At 42.2% G+C, this 21689-nt stretch overlaps 3 protein-coding genes across 15 annotated transcripts in view; all 3 read left to right on the top strand.

Moving 5' to 3' along the window:
* Positions 1-1066: 1066 nt before the first annotated feature.
* Positions 1067-8529, top strand: PDCL2 (phosducin like 2). Its single transcript, XM_052682311.1, has 7 exons — positions 1067-1349; positions 2233-2408; positions 3616-3736; positions 4864-4954; positions 6008-6151; positions 7741-7949; positions 8257-8529. Exons 1-7 carry the CDS (start codon positions 1067-1069, stop codon positions 8418-8420), a joined length of 1188 nt encoding a protein of 395 aa, XP_052538271.1. The 3' UTR covers positions 8421-8529.
* A 2591-nt stretch (positions 8530-11120) lies between these two features.
* LOC128080265 (uncharacterized) lies at positions 11121-11693 on the top strand. Its single transcript, XM_052682310.1, has one exon. It carries the CDS (start codon positions 11121-11123, stop codon positions 11691-11693), a length of 573 nt encoding a protein of 190 aa, XP_052538270.1.
* Positions 11381-21689, top strand: part of CLOCK (clock circadian regulator) — a 54425-nt gene continuing 44116 nt past the window's right edge. For 2 of the 13 annotated variants that reach the window (XM_052681475.1, XM_052681469.1), the window contains exon 1: positions 12034-20729. The gene's annotated coding sequence lies outside the window, so the exon portion shown is untranslated. Of the gene's footprint in view, positions 11526-12021; positions 20730-21689 lie in introns of those variants that run through there. The other 11 variants (XM_052681464.1, XM_052681467.1, XM_052681474.1 and 8 more) reach the window with 9 other exon arrangements.

The following is a 21689-nucleotide window of genomic DNA, read 5'->3' as shown; positions in this document are numbered from 1 at the left end:
CATTTTTTTTTATAATGATGCAAATTTATGTAGTGTTACATTTGCAAATTATTATTTTGTTCTCATATTTACTGAAAATGCACATTCTTTCATTACCTTGGTATGAGGAAGCTCAATCCTACAGAAAAGACATACGCTGAAGCTAAGCTTTCAAATGCCTTTTTGGCACTAAGTCCAGTTCTTGTGATACTTTACTTCGTTCAGGGTGTCTCAGTAGTGTTTCACTGTCAGAAAAAAAGAAAGAAAGAAAAAAAAAGAAGCTCCATTAGCAATGAATTGTATGTTTTGGAGAAAATTCTTGATTTTAACTCAGCTAAAGCATTATGAAAGCTTTTGTGATGTTGTCATTTTTTTTACCTTTTAAGAGCAGTGATACAGTACGGCTCTGATTCAGAAGACTTCATTACTTACATTCTTCTAGAATTAAGGTCTATTGAGAACATAGCTGGTTTTGGTGTAGTTTTAAAGAAATTTATACAAAAGATTAAGTTAGCCTCTCCGTCTTCCAAGCTTTTCTCACCAGGGGTTGGCAGAAATATTTGAGGATATTTGAAGTAACTAATGGGGAGCTGTAAGAAAGAAGGAAATAAGAAGACTTCTTATTAGCAGCTGTTGTGACATGGCAAAGGGAAACGGTTTCAAACTAAAAGAGGGGAGATGTAGATTGCAGTTTTTTACAGTCAGGGTGGTGAGGCACTGGAACAGGTTGTCCAGAGATGCTGTGGACGCTCTGTCCTTGGAGACATCCAAAGTCAGGCCGGATGGGGCTTTGAGCAGCCTGACCGAGCTGTAGGTGTCCCTGTTCGTTACAGAAGGGGCTAAATAGCCTTTCTGGGTCCCTTCCGACTCAAACGATTGTATAAAATAGCAACAGTGCAGACGAGGGCTGCTGTTGACACCGGCTGGTCACACACAGAGTGAGCAGACCTCAGCACCCCTCCCGCTCGCCCGCTTGTGTGAGCAGCCGAAGGGCAGAGCTCAGCCTTTCCACACGCCTTCGCCTCCCCGCGCCGTTACCGGTGCACCGCGAATCTCGCTCTGCACCAGCTGCCTCCCATAGAGATACATGGAGGGGGGGCCGTTAGAAACGGGTCCTGCCCCAACCGCCGCCGTGAGGAGCCATGCAGGTGAGAGTGAGAGCGGGGGCCTGAGGGAAGGCGGGGGAGACGGGGAGCCGCCGGGCGGGCAGGGCGGGACAGAGCGGGGGAGCGCTGTGAGGCGGGCGGCCTGCGCTGTGTTCCCATGGAGGGGGGCTCTCATTGCCCAACCTGGGATCTTTTGTACCCTCACTGTGCAGCAGTCAAAACTCGTATTTGATGAAGGATTGAAAGCTTGCAGTGAGACTGTCTGTAAGGATATTTTATAGCATTGGGGAATTACACTGTAGCAAAACCTTCCTTTGGGTTTTTCTAGACCCATGATCATCTGATTCATTACTTTATACACAGAGCTTCCCTTTTCTTTCCTTTTCTTTCCTTTTCTTTCCTTTTCTTTCCTTTTCTTTCCTTTTCTTTCCTTTTCTTTCCTTTTCTTTCCTTTCCTTTTCTTTTCTTTTCTTTTCTTTTCTTTTCTTTTCTTTTCTTTTCTTTTCTTTTCTTTTCTTTTCTTTTCTTTTCTTTTCTTTTCTTTTCTTTTCTTTTTTTCTTAATGGGTTACATCCACTACTTTTCAGCTTACTTTGCTCAAAGAATGAGCAAACTGCTTGTTTTAACTTTATTCACGTATGAAAACATAAGCAAAGAATTAAGTTTGCTAGTGTACTTCTAAGACTTAGCAATAAAATCAGCTTCTCAGTGGTAGAACACCGCAGAAAATACTTCTACAAATAACATGACTGCTTATTATTTAATGGAGTTGGCGTTCCTAGTTCAGAGCATGGATGTCTGAGCGTTGCAGAAGGAATCAGTTAAAATGTTCCAGTACAAAATTCCTTTCTCTCAGCACTAAGCACTAGATGTTTGCGAGGCCAGAGTGCTGCAGCAGCAAGGAGCAGTAGCCCTGCTGAGCCCATGCAGGACTGGTGCAGGAGCTGCCATGAGCTGCTGACATCTCCTTCCCACTCCAGCCCTGCAGAGCATCGATTCCTCACCTATGCCAGAAGAAACTGGGGGAGGTAAAGGCTTTCTTGCAGACTCACTGTGCTTCCCAGTGAGATAAAGCATGATGCTCTGTACTGTCTGTATGGGAACTACTGAGTCACAGCCTGAACCTCTGATTGATCACCTGAGGCGAGCCATGAGTCAGCCAGAGGAGCACAGGTGAAGGCAATTCACCTGTGCTGCCGGAAGGAGTGGAGCCTGGCTCCACCTCTCCTAGACCTATTTAAGAGCTGGCTACTAGTGGGGAAGGATCTTGTCTGGAGATCCCCTCTTCTGGTGTTTTTTTTTCTAGGTGAGCCTAGCATACGAGTAAGCCTTCTATTTATTCTCTCTTATTATCTTAGTCTACTTTGCCTAACTCTTTTTTTCTTTTTTTGTGATTATAACATCTTAATATCCATTGATTATACACTGTCTTAGTGGCTTTCCTATTTCTTTACATCTGAGATGCAGAAGAACTTGTTTTATCATTACAAAATTCCTGGGAGCATGTGTATCTTAGCATTTGCTTTGCGGTACCATTAGAATTGTGTTCATGCTAAGCTCTGTAATTTGTTGAATAAAAACAAGGCAGCTGCTTGCTGCCTTGCTGAAAGGCAAACGTATCACTTGCAGGCATGGTAATGATATAATGCAAATCTTAGATGTTTTCTCAGGTGACCTTTTTGTAATGTAATGTTTGTTCATTTGATGCTGCATTATTATTACTAATGCCATTAAATATTTCTGTTATATAAAAATCCAGTCAGGTGTCTCTTCATGGAGGTTTTCAGACTGTATTTCAAGGCAAAAAATACCACAGAAATTAACAACCTGTTTTAAAATCTGCCTAGCATTTCCAGTCCTTGTGAAAGATGTCCTTATGTGTTGCAACACAGTTAAAATGAAGATTCTTTTAATGTGATAATTTGGGAATAAATACAGCCTTATAAATCGATGTGGTTCCTTTATCTTAATGCCTTAATTAAATTACTACAAATGTAGGCTTAATACCTACAACAGTCATACGCTATAAATAAGGTTATGTTGACATATTAACAATAATCATTCATTTAAAAAGTCCTTTTTTTCCCCTTCATTCTAGTCATGTTTTTGTATGTTTATACAAAATGTCTGTAGTTTATTCTCACTAGTAACATAAAAATACCAATACAAAAATCTAGCAGTATTTGTTTAAGTAAGCCATTGGTGGTTCTGGGTTTCTGAAGCAGGTTTCCAAGTGTCTCCTAGAAAACTTCAGCAGATGTTTTGGATACTGATTTCTTTGTCTATGCCTACATTTTGAGGGTTTTTTCTTTCCCATTTTCTTCCTGACTTCTGTTTAGAACTGAAAAATGACAAATGGAAAAGCATGGTAGACAGTGGTCCATTAAAGTATTGCAGTTACTCTAAATAATGATTTCCAGTTGTTACATCCTTAATATGTGCCCAAGTGAAAAAACAGCTGTGCTTGGTCAAAATCAATCAAAAGACTGATTTTTTTTCAATTTAGTTTTCTTCCATAATACCAAAATAGGACCCAAATGAAGATACCGAATGGAATGATGTATTAAGAAAGTTTGGAATTCTTCCTCCAAAAGAAGAGCCAAAAGATGAATCTGAAGAAATGGTTATACGCTTGCAAAAAGAAGAAGAAGGTGAGTTGAATTAAAAATACATGCTACTAGAATAACAACATTTGGAATGCAGATCTGTGTAGTGTGAGGTTCATCTCCATGGTGGGAATCTTTGCTGCTGCAAGGGCCATCCTCTGCTATCTCTTCCAATCAAAATTAAGAGACGTTCATAGACCACAGATCACAAGGAAACAAGAATGGAAAGAATATAATCCAGCTTGTTTTCCCTCAAAGCAGAATCAGTTATAAATATCCAATTCTGAGCAAATGTTCATTTAATCAGAATTCTAAAAACTGATTTTTCACAGAGGCCATGAAAAAAAAAATGTCTTTTTGCTTTCTTCGCAGATACCTGTAAGTACTACAGAATTGTTACTGCAGCTTCCATAGAATCATGGAATGGTTTAGGTTGGACCAATCGAAGGCCATCCAGTTCAAAACCCCCTGCTGTGAGCACGGTTGCAGCCCATTAGATCAAGTTGCCCAGGATCTCATCCAACCCAGCCGATTTTTTCCAGCCTTGACTTTCTGTAATTCCATTTGAAGGATAGAAAGCATTAAGGTGTAGGAAGTGGCACTACAGAGTAGTGGACTGGTTTCCACTACTTTCCTGCAGGCAAACATTTTTGCGCAGAGCAACAAAGGCTCTTGCTCATATGTACTGTAGTAATTCTCACTTTCTGACAAGTTTTACCCTTGAGCTGAAAGGCAAGTTACAGCTCATTCAGTTTTCAGATTCTACTGAGTTCTGCTCACTATTTCAGAGCAGAGAAAGTTGTGTCTTCAGTACACAACTTCTGCCAAATTCTCACAGACAGCATTGATCAGGGTATTGAAAAGTACAGTTAAATACACTAAAATAATAAAAAAAATGTTAGCATGACATACCACTGCATACTGCATCATTTTAGTTATTGTTATTGAATGATTTGGGTTGGCAGGGACCATAAGGATTAGCTAATTCTACCCTGCCTGCTACGGGCATGGACTAGATCAGGTTAATCCAAACCCCGCCTAGCTTCTGAAATCAGCATATCTCTTACTTTTGTCAATTCCATGTCTGTGTACTAACTTTCATGCATTTAAGATGTACAAGCACTTTAGAGAACAAAACTAGTGGGTTGTTGGTGTTTTTTGTTTGTTTCTAGTGAAACCATATGAAAGAATGAGTCTTGAAGAATTAAAAGAGGCTGAAGATGACTTTGATGAGGCTGATAGGAAGGCTATTGAGATGTACAGGTGTAGTAAGATATACTAAGACGTCCTTTCATGACATACAGATACTGTTCCTAGGCATAACTATAGTACAAACCAAGTTCTCATGCAGCTATTGAATAGTATACCAATCTGTTCATCATACCATGAGGAGTTGGTGAGTTTTCTGGCTTTGAGTTCAGAAAACTTGGGTGGCTTGTTTAGAGACTTAATAATTATTTCAGTTGTCTTGGACATTCACATGTGTATTTTACAGGGTACCCTGTGATATTCTGCAGAGCTTAACACTGTAACTAAGAAAAATCAGGCATAAACAGTTCCGACAGAATAAAAGTGGGAATGTGATCAAAACACATTCGTCTAAGATTCTACCTATGCTTATTGCTTTTGTGCTGTTAAAATAACTAAAATCTATGTATTTAGTAGTGTATTCACGTAGAAAGCTGATCATTCACATAATTTAGGGAAAGTTATGAATGTAAATTATGTTGTATTTGTTGCCAAAGTATAATAATGTTGTGTGTACATTTAGTCTTGCCATCCAATGGTGGCTTTCAGTCAGTAAAATTAATAGCTTCTTGTAGTTCAACACATCTCAGGGAGGCATTTTCATTTTCTACTCAGCAATTATTTTTATAGATGAAAGCTGCCATCTACTGGTTTTGCATTCCAATTTTCATGAAATATTGTATGAGTGTGGTATTGCGTTCACACGTGACGTACTGGTAGTCCATGCTCAAATTACTGATGTTCAGAATGATGGAAATGATTTGTACCTGTACAGTTTTTGTGCTTTTTCTCAGATGATTAAGGTGCTTTGCAGTGTGTTTCTTTAAGTTTCCCAAAGTTGATGCTGATATAAAAACTTTCTTAGTTTTATATTCACATTCATTAACTTTATTCAATAAGATTAGCTTAGAAACCTTTCTAGCTCTGAAATGATACTAGAAGACCTTGAGCTAGAGTATTATTCAAAATGGGTTTTTAAAAGGAATAGAGCAAAATGTACTAGATTTTATTAAAAATGCATTTTAAATGTTTCAAATATACTTATTTTCCTTACTGCCTTCTAATTAGGCAGCAGCGCTTGCAAGAATGGAAACGTCTTCAGAGGAGGCAAAAGTATGGGGAGCTGAGAGAAATCAGTGGAGAGCAGTATGTTAAAGAAGTTACAAATGCTCCTGAGGATGTTTGGGTCATAATTCATCTTTATCGGCCCAGGTAATTATTTTCTAGTTTACGGTACTGAGTACATCAAAACAGGGAATTCAGCTGGGGATTACACAGGAATACCAAGAAAAATGAAACACAGCAGACTATCAAAATAGCAGTTGGTTGGAGGCAGTGGAAGTGATTCCACTGAGCATGGGGCCTCCTTGACTTTTTTAATTCGCTTTTAAGATTAGTTTGCTTTGATCATTTGTGTGAAAGATTCCTTTTGCTGTATATGCATATCAACAGGTACTAAGTCTCAGATTTCCAAATTTCACTGAAAGTGTTCTTTACTTTCTGTTCTAATAGAACTTTCTTTGAAGCCCCTCTGCTCAGCAGGAGGCCTCTCACAGGACTTCTGTTTCTTCTATAGTAAATCAAATATAGCAGCACTGGAAAGTCTCAATTCTGAAAATCCAGGAATGCTGAGGGAATTTCTTAGTTCAGCAGTTGCCCAATATGTTCTGTAATAGTAGCAGAAGTTGTGACAGAATGAAGCAGAAATTTCAAAGGGCTGCCAAGATTAGTTCACCATGTGTTAACAACCATCAGGTGTTTTGCAGAAGCACTGTGAATAAGAATGGAATGTTCAACATTTGTTTAGATTCAGACCAGCTTTCAGCTTTCTCTATTCCTTCTTCTTAAGCACCTTGGGAGGAAGTTTATTTGATTCCTTTCAGTTGCCAAGAATTGAGCATTATTTCCAGGAGCAACAAATAGGGCAACAAATCAAATGAAATTGTTCAAATTACAGTAAATTAAATTTACAAACCTGAAGAATTAAAAAAAAAAAAAGCATCTTTTCTTCCTCTTCGTTGTTTTTGTTTACTGGAGAATCACTTCTTTACTAGTTCGTTATACAGACGAGACTGTGAGAAACATGTTCAGTTCCTTAGGACTGAATATGAGATCTCTGAGGCGTAGCGAATGAACAGATCCCATCCCCTGACTGTGACCGCACGTGCTTTTGGCCACCAGGGCGCGCCCGTAAGCTGTACCCGCTGGCGCTTCGGTCCCTTCCAGCCAAGTTCCCGACATGTAAGCGGTAACCGGGCAGGAGGGAAACAAAACCACCGCGCTTTTTTGTTGTCGTCGTGGAGGCTTACATGGCGATTGCACTGCAAATACTGTGAAAGTGATGAGCAATCCCGTGGTGGTCATATGGCTATACAAGGATTTCCCTGTCGTTTAGCTTTCACTAAAAGAGTTAAATGTTAAATTGAACACCAATTCAAGTGAAACATGTATCATAGACTTAAAATTTCATCTAAACTTGCGATAAATGGACAAGATAGGCTTTCAAATCTTTGCATGTAACGAAATTGAGGTACAGTGCTTGCTTGAAGCACCTGGTAGCTTTACTGACCTTCTAGGAACTGTGGCTATTACACGCATTGAAGGTCTTTATTTGGGCAAATCAAAGTGATCTTAGAAGCAGCTAAATAAAATCTGTAGTGCCAACCTAACTACAACACGAAGAAGAAACAGAGTAAGCCAAAGTGCACTTGTATTAGTCAAAGGTCTAATTATAGTAGCGTTAATTATTTTATACATCATTTATACTGCAGATATGATCATGTCCTCATATCTTCTCCTAGCATCCCAATGTGCCTACTAGTCAATGAACATCTCAGCCAGTTGGCCAGAAAGTTTTCGGAAGCCAAGTTTGTCAAAGCCTCTGTGAACAGCTGCATCCACAGTTACCATGACAGGTGCTTACCCACAATACTTGTATACAAAACTGGGGAAATAAAAGCCAGGTTCATCGGGGCAGCTGAATGTGGCGGGATGTATCTTAAAGTGGAAGGTAAGAGAAATACTTCTGAATAATTCACTTACTAGAGAAGAATTATGTTGTTTGTAATCGTTAGATCTAAAGATTGCTGCTTAAAAGAAAAAAATAAAAATATTTTTGTAGGAAAGCTGACAAAAAGTAAAGAATAATTTATGTAATCCTGCAGTGCTAAGAATTTTTGGCAAGCATAGATATTTTACACTAACACAGTTAACATTTAACAGCTTTTTCTTGCTGCTGAGATAAGGGCTTTTGTAAACCATGCTCTAAGTGAAAATGTACTGCAATCAACAGCATAAATTGTCATTTGTTGTTACAGAGCTTGAATGGAAGCTAGCAGAAGTTGGAGCAATTGAAAGTGACTTGGAAGAAAACCCCAAAAAGGACATTATAAATATGATGACATTATCAATGCAAAACATTTCTGTTCATGAAAACATCAATATAAAAAGCAGTGATGTACTGAAACCACAAATTACTTGAGGATGAGTTTTCCATGTGGGTAACCTGTTCAGACTCAAACTAGCACAAAAGTAGCTTTCTATTGCTTTTGAAAGTCTCAAACAATAAAAAGGGTGTTTGTTTCACTTGTTTTTTGTTTTTCATTTGATTTGGTTTTGAACTAACGTAGTAAATGAAAGCCCTGCCTGGAGACTGCTCCTGCGGACACCGACAGTTTGCATTCTTCTTTTCAAACAAATTGCTCAAATGGAAGAGGGAGGAGGCTGTTAGCAATTAGGATGTAATCCATACTTATTCCTCTTTTTCTCTATCAGAGGTGCATGCTTGACTCCTTTAATTCACAGTGAAATGACTGTAGTGGGATTCTGCTCTAAATACTTTCTTAGTTCCCCCCATTGAAAAGCTGATCTGAAGAAAATGATGCGTACAATGATATAAAAACAGGATTTAGCCCTGAATGTAATGACCAATACTTTTGCTTGGTTGACAGGTATGCAAGAATTTTCTCTAGTGGCAGGGATTCTCTTTGCACTCTTCTAATGCACATAGTTGGATCAGTTGTTCCTTCCCAGTAAAAATAAGGACATACTTCACAAAATAGTTTATGTTCCATGTGTATATAAGCAAAACAAAACTATGTCAGTGAATAAAGTGACCACACTCCTGATTTGGCATTTTTATTTATTGCAAGCAGTGAACCAAATTGGATTTCATAGTTAATTTTTCCAATGACTCAATTAAAAAAAAACAAAACAAAAACAAACCCTGTGTGCTAAAGATTATACAGATTTGACATGGTTTATTGCATCAGTATGCAGAAACAGAACAAATGGTTCACTTAACACTTGGCATGAAGGTACCTCAGAAAAACAAGAAAATAAACATCAGTGTTTTCTTTTTAGTCAGGAGGAATACAGTAGATATAAGTAGGTATGTGATGTCAGGTATTACTATTGGAAAGTTATAGTTTGCAGATTCAAACAGAATGGATAGATGCATTTTAGAGTTAATAGCTTCTCTGCCACTTATGTTAGTTCCTTTCTAGTTTTTAAATGCAAACAGGTCATCAGCGATGTCTGATATCATTCCCTAGGCAACGCTGGTATTCACCTTAGGTGACTGCCATGAAAAGGGTGCTGCCACCACTTCCTCCTCACAGCAAACCTCCATTATGCATTAAGGGGTTGCAGTGTTAGAGGAGCACAAGCACAGTACCCACCCTCATCATCTGACATCTACACTCTGTTTCCCCTAACTGAACCATTGCAGCAAACTCACATTGACAACAAGGATTAGGAACACAGTATTTCTAGGTGGAAATAACCTCACAGAACTGCTGTCTGTTCCTTCAGAAGCCCTTATAATGTTTTCTAAGGTAACACATTAAAAAACATTGCCTCAGTTAGGCTACGACAGGCAGAAAGTGCAGTGGTGTGTGATCTGCATGGCCTGGCAAATCTGCAACCATAAGACATGGAAGCTTCAAAGGGAGATTTGATACTGCAGCAGGCTGATGTTGCTCTCTGCAAGGCATATTTTGAGGGAAGAGATACTGCGTGTATCTCTAGCATGTTTTCTTGAAGGATTACTACTGGCACTACTTGTGTCAAATTCCATACATGCAGCTAGATGCTAACTTTAGTCTGTGGGTTTCTTGGCTGTGTCCCAGTTCTGGCAATAACACCTTTTTGTTGAAAATGGTTCTGTGTCTTCTCCTGGAGTTTCCATTCCTGCTGTGTCCTATTGCCTTTACTGCATTTCCTCACAGAAGCAACACCCTTTACCTAAGTAACAATATGATCACTTTATTCATATCGATTTTCTACAAACAAAAGCTAGAACTGGAGTATTTTGAATCTGTAAATATTCCAAGTGTTCTTACTCATGCTGTTTACAATTTCACAAACAGAAAAACCCAACAAGCTCATGGATAGCTTTTTGGCAGCGTTACCTCTAAAAGGCTTCCTGTCCCCACACTGCCTGGGTACTGTCACAAGGCAGCTCAAACAGGAAAATGAATTTACCTGAAAAGTAATCCAGAAATGAATACCTCTGAGATTTAGGAGCCAAATCAATTCCCTTCCCTCACTGCAGGCACCTGATTAACGGTGGCCGCGTTTGTGGCTACTAGTAGAACAGTATTCCACAGCACGTTCTGCAAAGTCCACCACACGATTGCATCCTGAAGTTCATATAAGCTTTAAAAAGCACACACAGGCACACACAAAAAAGCTGACTTTTATTATCAGACAGTCTTGCTGCCTCCAATCGCAGCCGCATGTTCCTGCGCTGATATAACATTTTCTGAACGCACAACACGGAGGGTTTCTATAGGCGTCGGGATTTCCAATACTGCCAGGGCCGATTCCGACGTCTGACAGCTGAGACTGCCTCGCGAACCGGCGCTAACCGCGAACGTGGAGACGCTGAAGGCCGACCCGCGAGCTCCGCCCGCTTACCCACACCGACGGCAGAAACCGCGGAGCGGGACGGCGCGGCATTCCCCCGACGCGCGGCAGCAGTCCTCAGCGCGCCCTTTCCGCAGGCAGGACGCCGCGCCCCAGCTCCATCACCCGCGCCACGGGCTGCGGCCGGCCTGGCGCTCCGAGCCGCAGAGGTGGCGCTGCGGGGCCGGGATCCCCGCTCCCCGCTGAGACAGCGCCCGCCGCCATTTCCTCCTCGGGCGAAGCGGGGTGAGGCGAGGCGAGGTGAATCCAGGTCATGAAGGCGCGGCACCCAGCGCGCCTGCGCGGCTCCCCCACCCCACCCCGCGCCCGGCTCCTCGATCTTGCGCACGCGCGGAAGGGCGATCCGCTGGCTCGGGCGTTCGCCCGTTCGCCCGCCGCTTCTCCGCGCACGCGCAGACGTGGCGCTCCGGAGCGAAGGGCCGCCGTGCCGCGGCTTGCAGTGCGCTGTGACGCACGCGCGGTGGCGCGAGGCGCCGCGGCTGCCGGCGGTGGGCTCGGCGGCGCAGGCGCGGTGGCGGGGATCGGCGGGCCCGGCTGCCGGCGCTGCTGCCGCCGGGGAAGGCTGCGTGCCGGCGGCGGGCGCGGGGCTGCGCGCGGAGAGCGGCGCTCGTCGGGAAAGGTCGGGCGGGCGGGCGGCGGCAGCCGCGCTGGGAACGGGGTGCGAAGCGAGGTGCCACGCGACGCGGGCGGCTCCGACGTGCTCGGATCCCGAGGAGGGGGCGAGCCGGGGGACTGCGCGGGGTGGCCGCCGAAGTTTGACGGCGCCGCCGGGTCCCCCGACGCCGGGGCGGCGGCGGGGCGCGGGGAGGGCGGCGGCCGCCCTTGAGCGGGGCGCGGGCAGCGGCAGGGCCGGGGGGCGCTCGCGGGGCACCCGCTAGGCCCGGTGACCCACTTTGCTCCTGTCACAACTCCCGGGCACGTTTGGAGCGCTGCCCGCCTGGCCCGCCGCCCGGCCCGGCCGCTCCCGGCAGCGCGGCGGGCTGTTGCAGGCCTCGTCCGGGCCCGGGGCGCTGCGGGGCGGCGGGCGGCGGCCCCGCGGCAGGTGGGGCGGCCGCGTTCTTCGCGGGAAAGCGGCTCTCGAGCCTTCGGTGCTTTCGGACGTTCCCCGTTAGAAACTCGGTGGCGATGGCCGCAAGTGCGCTCCCGAGTGCTGCCGCGCGCGCTGAGGCTGAGCGCCGTTCCGCGCTGCCCTGGCTCCGGGCGCAGTGAGAGCGCCGCGGGTAGGTGCGCAACCCGGCGCCGGGCCGGGCCGCCCTGCTTTCCACGCGTGTCCGCTTAAGGCGGCCGTGGGGTTCCGGTTGGTTTCGGTTTCAAATGGCTTGTACCTTGGGCCCGGGACATAAACTCGAAATGTATTTGCGTCAGGAGCAAGGCTTGTAAACTCCCCGGGGGTATTTACACTGACATCTTCGTAAGGGCTGGGCTTTCCTGTAGGCGCTGGACGTTGACCTGCGGAGAGGCAGAAGGAAAGCGAGGTGCAGTTGTGTTGGGATGCACAGAGGTGGGAAGAACCCTAGTGACCTATACGAGCTGCTAAATGCTGACAGCAGGTGTGCTCTCATGGCACGATTTGACAAGCAGCACTGCAGACTGGAACTGCTGGTCCTCTTGTCCCACTGCCCTCAGCCCCACCAGCACCACACTACATGGAGCTGCATCCCGCAGAAGGGTGGGAGCGATCCCGGTTAAAATTAACCACTTTTTTTTTTTTTTTTTTTCTGATGTGGTTATATTTAACCTCGCTCATTGCTCTGGGTGACAGGTGTGTCAGAAGGCAAGAGGATTGTTAGGGCAAATGCGCTAGTGAGGGAAGTGCTTGAGAAATACACCACGACTGGGGCAGTCCTGGCAGGGCTGTTTGAGCAGCTGGGTCGCACTTCCATCATATCACACAGGAGTAAAACTGGTTTTATCTATGGATATCTGCAGGTTTGAAATCGGGCAGCATTTGATTGTTTTAGTAGGGAAATTCTACTCGACAGACTGTGTGCTTTGCCAGTCTTGCTACTGACTTTTATGTATGTATCCATTCGTGGTCCTTTGATGAAAGCGCTAAAGACATTGCTTTCAGATAGATAAAATACTGAATGTTTGGGTTGGGGTTTTTGGTTGAATGCAAGTGGTAGTGCTGTCAAGGGGTGAGAGTTTTGTGAAGAGTTAACTCTTTAAGAAACAGTCCACATGGTTAAAAAACAAACCTGAAAGCCTCTCAGGTTTGACGCTTGATACTTTAAGATGTTATTCAGGCATGCCTTGTTTTTTTAATTCTTCTGCATCATGTTCTTACGTCAAAGAGCTTAACTTACATAGGTAACATAAAGGATGTGAGTAAAGCAATGAGTATTTTTTTAAAATGCTTGAAAGAGCTCAAGTCTCTCCTGTAACTAATTTTACTGTTTTTTAATGCTCAACAATATAAAAATGGAGTGGTAATTACTTTAATTTATAGTGTTGGTTAATTATCTTGTTAGCATAGAATTTCATTGAAGTCATAAATCTTCATAGATTGGCCTGGTTGAGGAAATTGCTGCTTTCAGAAGCTTTGTGCTATTGCTACTTTTTGCCCCTAGTCAAACTCTGGTTGGAATATTAATAAATTAGCAATAGAAATATCACCCTCTGTGATATTTATACAAAGTGGTTGTATTGGGGTAGGGTTCTTGATTTTTACTACATGCAATAGACTTGTGTTGAAAATAGTTGCGAATCTAAATCGGTGGGTAATTTCATCGTATGGAAACAGCCCCTTTTTAGCTCTGCGCCCTTCCTTCACAGAGGGGGCACTGTGTCCAGAGCTGCACAGAGCTTCAGCCTCACTTAGCAGTTGTTGAATACAGGTACAAATATTTGGCTGCCTCCTATTTTCTGTTATGCTGAGAAATTGCTAGCAGCATTGTTATTCTGAATTCAGTAGTACTTCAGAATAGAAGGAGGTGTAAGAAGTGCATCTTTGGTCATGTGGCAGAGCCTGAAGTGAAAGATTCCAGTGCCTCTGTGTAATGCTGGCACAGGGGAACACAGCCATTCCCATCAGGATCTCTCATTCCCTTCTGTGTGGTTCACCTGGGGAAAGCAGCTCAAAATTACAGCTGGGTGCTTTATTAGTTCAGATAATGGGCTTCAGTGGTAGTTTAAAACTGTTAGGTGTTTCCCAGTTCGTTTGTTGCAGGAGTTAAAGATTGAAGCACAAGGAAGAGAGGAAGAACACTCATGGTTAATGCAGCTGCCTGCTGCCCTGAAGGATTGAATTCTCAGCCTCTACAGCTGCCACAAAATGCCTTTGTAATGCAAAGGCCACTTTAATTTTGGCATACCTCATGCCTGAGTGTTTAATTTTATGGCCTTAATGTTCTCTTACCGTAGTGTTAATGTATAATATAAATTCTTAAATATAGCTGCTTTCAGAATATGTAATCGTATACTTAAAGTTTCTGCACTTTTCAGTTCCCAGGTATTTAATACTCAGTAGAACGAGTTCGTCCATGGAGTCTTTTGTCACCTTACTGTTTGCCTACTTTGGACTCTTTCCAGCTGTTACATTTTGTCGTTGAAATCACTGAATTAGTTTTCTTACTCTGCAGTGATGTTCTGAGGAACAATGCTGACTCTATCATAAAATCAGCTGTAGTAATATTGATATTTTATTCAATATAGATCCATTAGAAGTGGATACGCGGTGTAAGATTCAGAACTGCTATTTTGGTAAAATCTTATGAAGCTTAGGAGATACTGTGGGCATTCCCCATCTTCCCAATAAAGATGTATCCGAGTGAAGCTTTAGAGTGGTGACAAATGCTTTGTCCTTGTAGTAGTGTTTAATAATCTCTAAGTCAGTGAGAAAGCTTCAGTTCTAGAGCTAAAACCATTTGACTCGTGACAGCCTGCTACCACAGGACAAATGGTGTTGGAGTTATATCCTTATGTTAAAGCAGAATGAAATGATTCTAGGAGAAAGATCCATCTTAAGTGAATTTAAAAATAAATACTGGAATGTAAACACTGTGAGGTTCTGTAGATGTAAAAAGATATTTGCAGGTGTTTCTGAGGAGGTTTTGATGCATGTTATTTTGGTATCTGGCCAGACCCAAAAGGAATAGAGAGGAGTGAAAACTGTGATTTAAATGGGTTCTGAATACCTAGTCCAGCATGAACTTTTAGCCATATGTTGGCTGTGTTTTTGCAGGTCTCTGTAAAAGTTCTCCAGGCACCTTGAAGCTTTGTTCTCACTCAGATCCTCCATGCTCTTGTCAAAACGGAGCATCTTGGCACCTCTGCCTGTTTAGTATTCATAAATTAGGCAATCTGTAAATTAGGCATTCACTTGTCCGAAGGCATGTTCAAACCGCACCTGAGTCACACCTATGGGATTGGACTCGGGCCGACCTGGTGACTCTCTCTTTGGTTCAGAAGCACAAAGGAGGGACAAGGTAGAAGGGTTGTTTTTTTTTTTTTTTTTTTTTTTTTTTTTTTTTTTTTTTGATGTCTCTTTCCAAAAAAAACCCACAAAACTCAGGTGCTCCCAGCAACAACGGAAAACCCAAGCACAAAAAATCCACTTTTCACTGCTTAGAAGGTGATTGAACTGGGCAAAAGAAAAACACTACATTGCTTGTTTTCTTGGAGCTGGAGATGAAGGAGATAGGCAACTGTGTTCTGGCTTCTTCCAAGAGCTCTTCAGTTTTTTCTTCCGTATAAAACTTTAAATGTCATTAGGGAATGGAAGCCAGAACTCTTCTCTGTCATGTTGGGACCCAGAGAGTCTGCATGCTGTCCTGCAAGCCTTTTACTTCTCAGTTTTTCTTACTTGCTCTGAGGTCTGATGCTGGAAAGAGAGGTCAGGAGTTGATCCAGCTTCCAGCAGAGCATGGAACCTGCAAAGAGGCTGTGGTCTGGACCCCTCTGGAGAGTAGCTGTGATTTCTCTGTTCTGGCTTACTGTGTTGTAACTGTGCTGCTGGACAAAAATCAGAACACTTATTTTCCCTCTCTCTGGTGTGTCTTGATGGGAAAAGCTTAGCTATATACACCAGGATTGTGAATACTAACCTTACCAGTGTTCCAGTCCTTCAGAAACAGGTGATGTTGAAGGCTTAGTTTTGTATTTACTAGTTACTTTTAATGTCTGTGTACCTTCTAATTTTTTTAGAAGTATTGCTGAGCAATGCAGCTTTCCTTGGCTTTGGTACTTTTTTTTTCTACAACTACTTAAATGGAGGTTGTAGTGAGATGGGGGTCAGCCTCTTCTGTCAGGTAATGGTGACAGGATGAGAGGTAACAGCTTTAAGTTGTGCCAGGGGAGCGTTCAGGTTGGATGTTAGAACTGAATTACTAACATCTTGTGGTAGTTGTGGAGCTATTGGACACCTAGAAGAGGAATGCCTGAGAGTAGGCTTATCATCCAGCACAGCATCTAACTTTCAGATGCTTAATGCTTAACCCTGGCAGTGTTCAAGAGCTGTCTGGATGATGTGCTGCGTGATATGGTTTAGTGCTAGTGGTGGCAATGGTGATGAGGAGACGGTTGGACTAGATGATCTTATAGGTTCTTTTCCAACCTTGTGATTCTATGATTCTATGAATAGTGGGGTACAGTATTGTTTACAATGTAATGCCAACATTGTAGATAAAATCTAAAAGTTTTTAACATGCAGCTCTCTAAGTATGTGAGAGTATCTCAGGTCGCTGATCCCATAAGCATCCCATTAACTGCTGACTTGACAGTTATTCCTAAAGTTCCAGCACTGCCTTATGAGTACCATCAGAAAGAGTGTTTGTGAACGTACTAGGAAAAGCCTTGTAACAAGCTGCCCTTGGAAGACAGAGGAATGATAATGTATGCATTTCTTAATATGCATTAACAAAAATCTGAGAAGAAGCACGCAGTTTTACATATTAAATGATTAGTTTGGAGAATATTTGAGTATAAGATAGTAAGATGCATAATAAGGAAGAAAAAACACTTTAAAATAAATTGCATTAATAGAGCTAACTTCATGTTTCCAATTCTAAGAATTCCACTGCTGCTGCTGTGGTAAATAAAACATAAGTTACCATTTTTACACTTTGTGAAGTACATCCAGGATGATAAAAGCTTTTATTGGTGTAGTAAATATTAGTTGCTGGCATTTAAGAGTATGTGACGATTCTGGTGGCTGTTTCACTGCATGTTTAATGCAGTGTCAGAGACTGGTATTGGTCTTTTGAGTAGTGGATGTTACTCACGTGCACTCTGACAAAGCTGTCCTGGAAGAATAATGTTCCAGCAGCTTGGTGGCTGCTCGCAGCAAGGTGGTTGTGAATTCTGAGAGGGGAAGCTCATGCTGATGTGAGCAGGTGGGAGATGGGGAGTTCTTCCAATGGAACTTGTCAGAGAAATACCAGAGGCTTCAGCTGGCTTGGTTATCCTTGATCATCCAAAAGCTGCAGACTATGTTAGGGGGAAAAATGATGGTGTGTGGAGGGACTTTTCCAGCCCCTACTCCATGAGGGGTGTGTTTTATATTTGAAACGTAGGTCTGAAGATGTGAGAAATCAGGAAACATTTCACCAAAATCTGCTTGGCTCAGGAAACAAGCAACAAGGGAGGTGGCTTTTTGTTTTTCTTTTAAGCCCAGTTTCCTACGGAAAGTGATTGATGCTGTTTATCCCGTTCTTTCCTTAGATATTTGCCAGTAGCTTTTGAAGTCACAGACCAGTTGCAGCCGTGATTGCAGGAAGGACAGAGATCTCAGACTGTCGCATTCGTACAGTTTTGGGGAAGAGAAACAAACTGGGTGGAGAGAAACCTGTCAGTGCCCTTTCTTGAGAGAGAGAGAGAGAGAGAGAGACCACGCTGCAAGTTTGGCGCTGATTTGCTTTTTAGCATGTGCAGGAGGTCATTGGGTGTAGGCTGGCTTGTTATGCAGGGCAGGGGAGTGCTGATGGAAGGTAAAACTATGGGAACTGTGCTTTACTGTCTGTTAATGAGTATTTTGATCATTAACTGAGGAATTACTGTTCTGATCAGAATTAGTTTGCTTACTTTGAATTCCTGGACAATTTTCTGCTCAGTAATGCCGGATACTCTTTTCAAGTCTCTATGACAGATGTAGTGTTTATAAATCTTGTAAGATGCAGAAACTTCAATTATTACAATATGTCAGTTACCAAGTAGCATAATAGATGTAAAATAGTTATGTGGCTTTGACTTGTGCTTATTTTAAAGTAGTTTTCATAGTAACAAGTATTCTGAGGGAAACCAGCTTTTTCTCTGTGGGTAGAAAAGCAAGTAGCAGCATGAATCAGGGCTTCCAAGAGCTGTCATTAGGAATGCATGTTTTCCCCCTATTCACACACTTTCCTCACTGTCAATTTTAATGAGGTAATATGATTTAATAAAGCTTTTCTTGCCATTCACAGCAGCAGCAACATTCATTACATGTAATCAAGCTGCTGTTAGTGAGTGTGTGGCTGAGGATGAAAGTAGAGTGTGGAACTTGTGTGCTGCTTTCAATGGTAGCTTGTTATCATCTCAGTAACCTTGCTTAAAATACGTTTCCTTATCTAGCTGTAGCAAATGCAGATTTTCAGGTGAAAATATTTTTGTTGTTTTGAGGTGTTTTTTTTTCCAGATTGTAAATTTTTTTTGCCAGCCTAGCAGCGTTAAACGTTTTGTGCTGCGCTAAAGGTTTGCATGATGTTTCCCGGATAAAGACACAGTTCCGGCCTTGAAGAGCTTGTGATCTAAATGTCAGTGATAAAGAAAATGAGGAGAATGGTTTCAGAAAAGGGGACAAGGATTCAAATGGCTGGAAGTCATAGCACGTAACTTAAACAAGTTGTGATTTCTAAGAACAGCATAAGGTACCAGCACAGAAAAGGGTGAGAATATAGAGGCAGAAGACAGCATAAAGCAAATCCAAATAGTATAAAGATCTGAAGGAATAGAGGGAAAATATGTTACTGAGCAGGATTTGGAAAATGTAACATCAGAAGAGTAGGCAGAATCAAGATGAACAGGAATGGGGATGTGGTAGGAAACGGAGACAGGAAAAACATAGAAGAAACTTCTAAATTATGGCTTTTATGAAAAGAAAAAAAAAAGGAAGGAGACAGGAAAAGGGTTGGGGAATGTGCTGGTTTGATCGGTTTGGCAGGAAAGCTGGGACACACATCCTAGTGCTAAGACTTTCCCTTACCCCCTGTTCCACCCTGACATTTAGCTGTCGATTTCAGCTGCTTTTAAAGGGAGTGGTGGAACAACAGCAGTGGGCCTGAAAACTCAGGCATGTGTGTTCTCCTGACACTGTCTCCCATTCCATGCAGGTTTTGTGTGAGCTGGTGGACTTCTGCATGAGTTTCAGCACCACTGAGGTGGGGTTGTAGAAGCAGCTGGCATCAGAGGTGATCTGGGCAATGCTGCTTAATATAAGTCAAAAAGGATCCGAAATGTTTTTTGCTACGTTATCTGAAATTGCTTTTTCAAATGATCTTAGTTAAACTGATACTACCTTTAAATGGAAAGTTAAATGTGTGGTTGGTTTACATTGAGTTGTTTGAATCTTGTTTGCTTTGCTGATACAGGAATGCCAAGTAATCTCATACATTTGTATGGAATGTTTTTAAAATGTCACCTAGACACTTCTCCAGCCCTATAAAAAAAAAAACATAGTTGGTCCTTTCTTGTCTATATGTTATACTGGGATTTGATTCAGTAGATTGATTTCTAATATTAGATTGTTCTTCTGAAAAGTAGATAAATGGATGATAATCTGCCTTTCTTCTTCTCACATTAGACTTTTCTAATGAAATATATTTTTGAAATAGCCTTGTTCAGTCCCTGGCATTCTTTGTCTCTGTTGTGACATCTTCCAGCTGTGTTGTATGTATGTGGGGACAAGATGGGGAGGAATAGGGATTTTGAAGTTCTTTTTTTAGGTCAAAAGAAATTTGTTTTCCTTGCGTATGTTGGAAGTAGATGTATGGATGCCTTAACAGATATAGTTTGCCTCATGTAAGTGTTCACTGCAAGGTATCAGCAGTGATAACTAGCAGTGGTTTTCCATGCAGAATTGTCAGCAGTTCCATATATACAAAACTCTTCCCTATTTGTAGGAGTACTGCACTGATACTTGTAGGAAACAGAGTTGTTTTTTGTGAAGGGAATAGTGTTTGCTTCCGTAAATATTTGGGGTATGGCTAGTTTCTACTCAGCAGAACTCACTGAAGTTTATGTTCCTCCTTAGTGAGGGGAAGATGGCTTTTGTTCTTTCTTGTGCTGTCATATGCTGTGTTCCTTAGGAGTTCTGACGTGGATAACACCTGCTGTCTGAACCATAATGCAAAGTTAAGATTGTATCCGTGTACTTCTTTCCTAGAAATGTGGCTGGTGTGTTACTGATGCTATGGAAGAAGGGCGTAACTTGCTGCAAAGCAATTGTAACATTTAGTAGGCACTGTTAGAACTGTAACTGTGGTGCTACTCTTAGGCCTTTGTGTTAGGCTGTAGGTTGGGATTTCAGAGTGGAGGAAGTTCAGACTTCCGAGCTAAGTAAAGGGAGGAATGTACATCTGAAGTTCTCCATCCTCACATGTATTCCAGTTGTGTGGAGTGAAGAGCTGGAGTGTGAAGTTGTGAACACTTTAGGGCTAGAACTAAAGTGACCGTAATAGTAGCAGAGGAAATAGGGCAGCAATCAAGGGCTCATCCACAAGTTGTTTCAACTAGATTCATTTTCATAGAGCTGTTGTGTTTTTTTTTTTTTTTTGTTTTGTTTTTTCAGAACACTGTGCCAAAAAAGACTTTTGCTCAGATGACATCATACTTGGACTACTAAAGCTATCCACCCACTCTTCAAGGCATAATGGATTTCTAGGTAATTTAAGTAAGTATGTAGATTTTATTGCTGCTAAAACAGTACTGGTTTAAATAGAAGTGTCTCTTTTTTCAGCCTCAGCAAGGTAGACGTTCCCCTTCAATTTGAGATTGAAATTAATGTTGTGTGGGTGCTGGAATAGACTTCAAATAAGCTTTTAATAAGCTTCCATCCTGTAGACAGGAGCACAGAATAAAACAGTTGTGCCTGAGAAACCAGAAGGAAAAGAAGCAACCCATGGTAGCACTGTCCTTAGCAATGACATATGCTAATGTGGCCCTGCTGTTTTAGGAGCCTGAATTAGTGTCTCTCCCAGGGATGTGTTGCAGCAAATGAGCGTATGTATTGCTATGCTCACAGCTTGTTGGGGTCTTCTTTCACAGATGCTCTTGTGAAAGTGGTAATGATACTCCATTAATGTACAACTACATACAAAGCAAACAAATGCATCTTAATAGGTTCCAATTAGCAGTCCCTCTGTTCACTTGTCATCATCTTTCTGAAAGGGTTGCATCTCCCCACTGCTTTGATTTGATACTCTGCTATCCAGCTGAAGACGGGCCAGGAGGAGCAGATTTCCATCTTTGCAGGATTCATTCGTGTCTTGTCATGCAGTCTGTTTACTGATTGTATATCCATGGTCACGCAAAGAGGAGTACACGAGACTGGGAAGATAGCTTGAGGAGCCTTTTGTGAGCAGCTTATATTACTGTTAAACTTTTAAGGTGACTCTGTCAGTAAAATAAACAAAAAAAAGCTCTCCAAGCAATGTGGATATACTTAGATATAGCAGACTTTGTGCCAATCTTTCTCAAACTAGGTCGTTTTGTCTCACTGACAGAAAACCTTTCTGTATTCCTGATATTTTATCATGCATTGGAAATGGTTGGTGTCCTTATAGTTAATGATGCTTTAGGCTTTCTGTTTGAAGACCTCTTTTTTTTTTTTTTTTTTTTTTTTTTTTTTTTT

The sequence above is a fragment of the Tympanuchus pallidicinctus genome, unplaced genomic scaffold (genome assembly GCF_026119805.1).
Source record: "Tympanuchus pallidicinctus isolate F22 unplaced genomic scaffold, pur_lepc_1.0 scaffold2, whole genome shotgun sequence".
Taxonomy (NCBI): Eukaryota; Metazoa; Chordata; class Aves; order Galliformes; family Phasianidae; genus Tympanuchus; species Tympanuchus pallidicinctus.
This window is presented reverse-complemented; position numbering and strand designations above follow the sequence as displayed.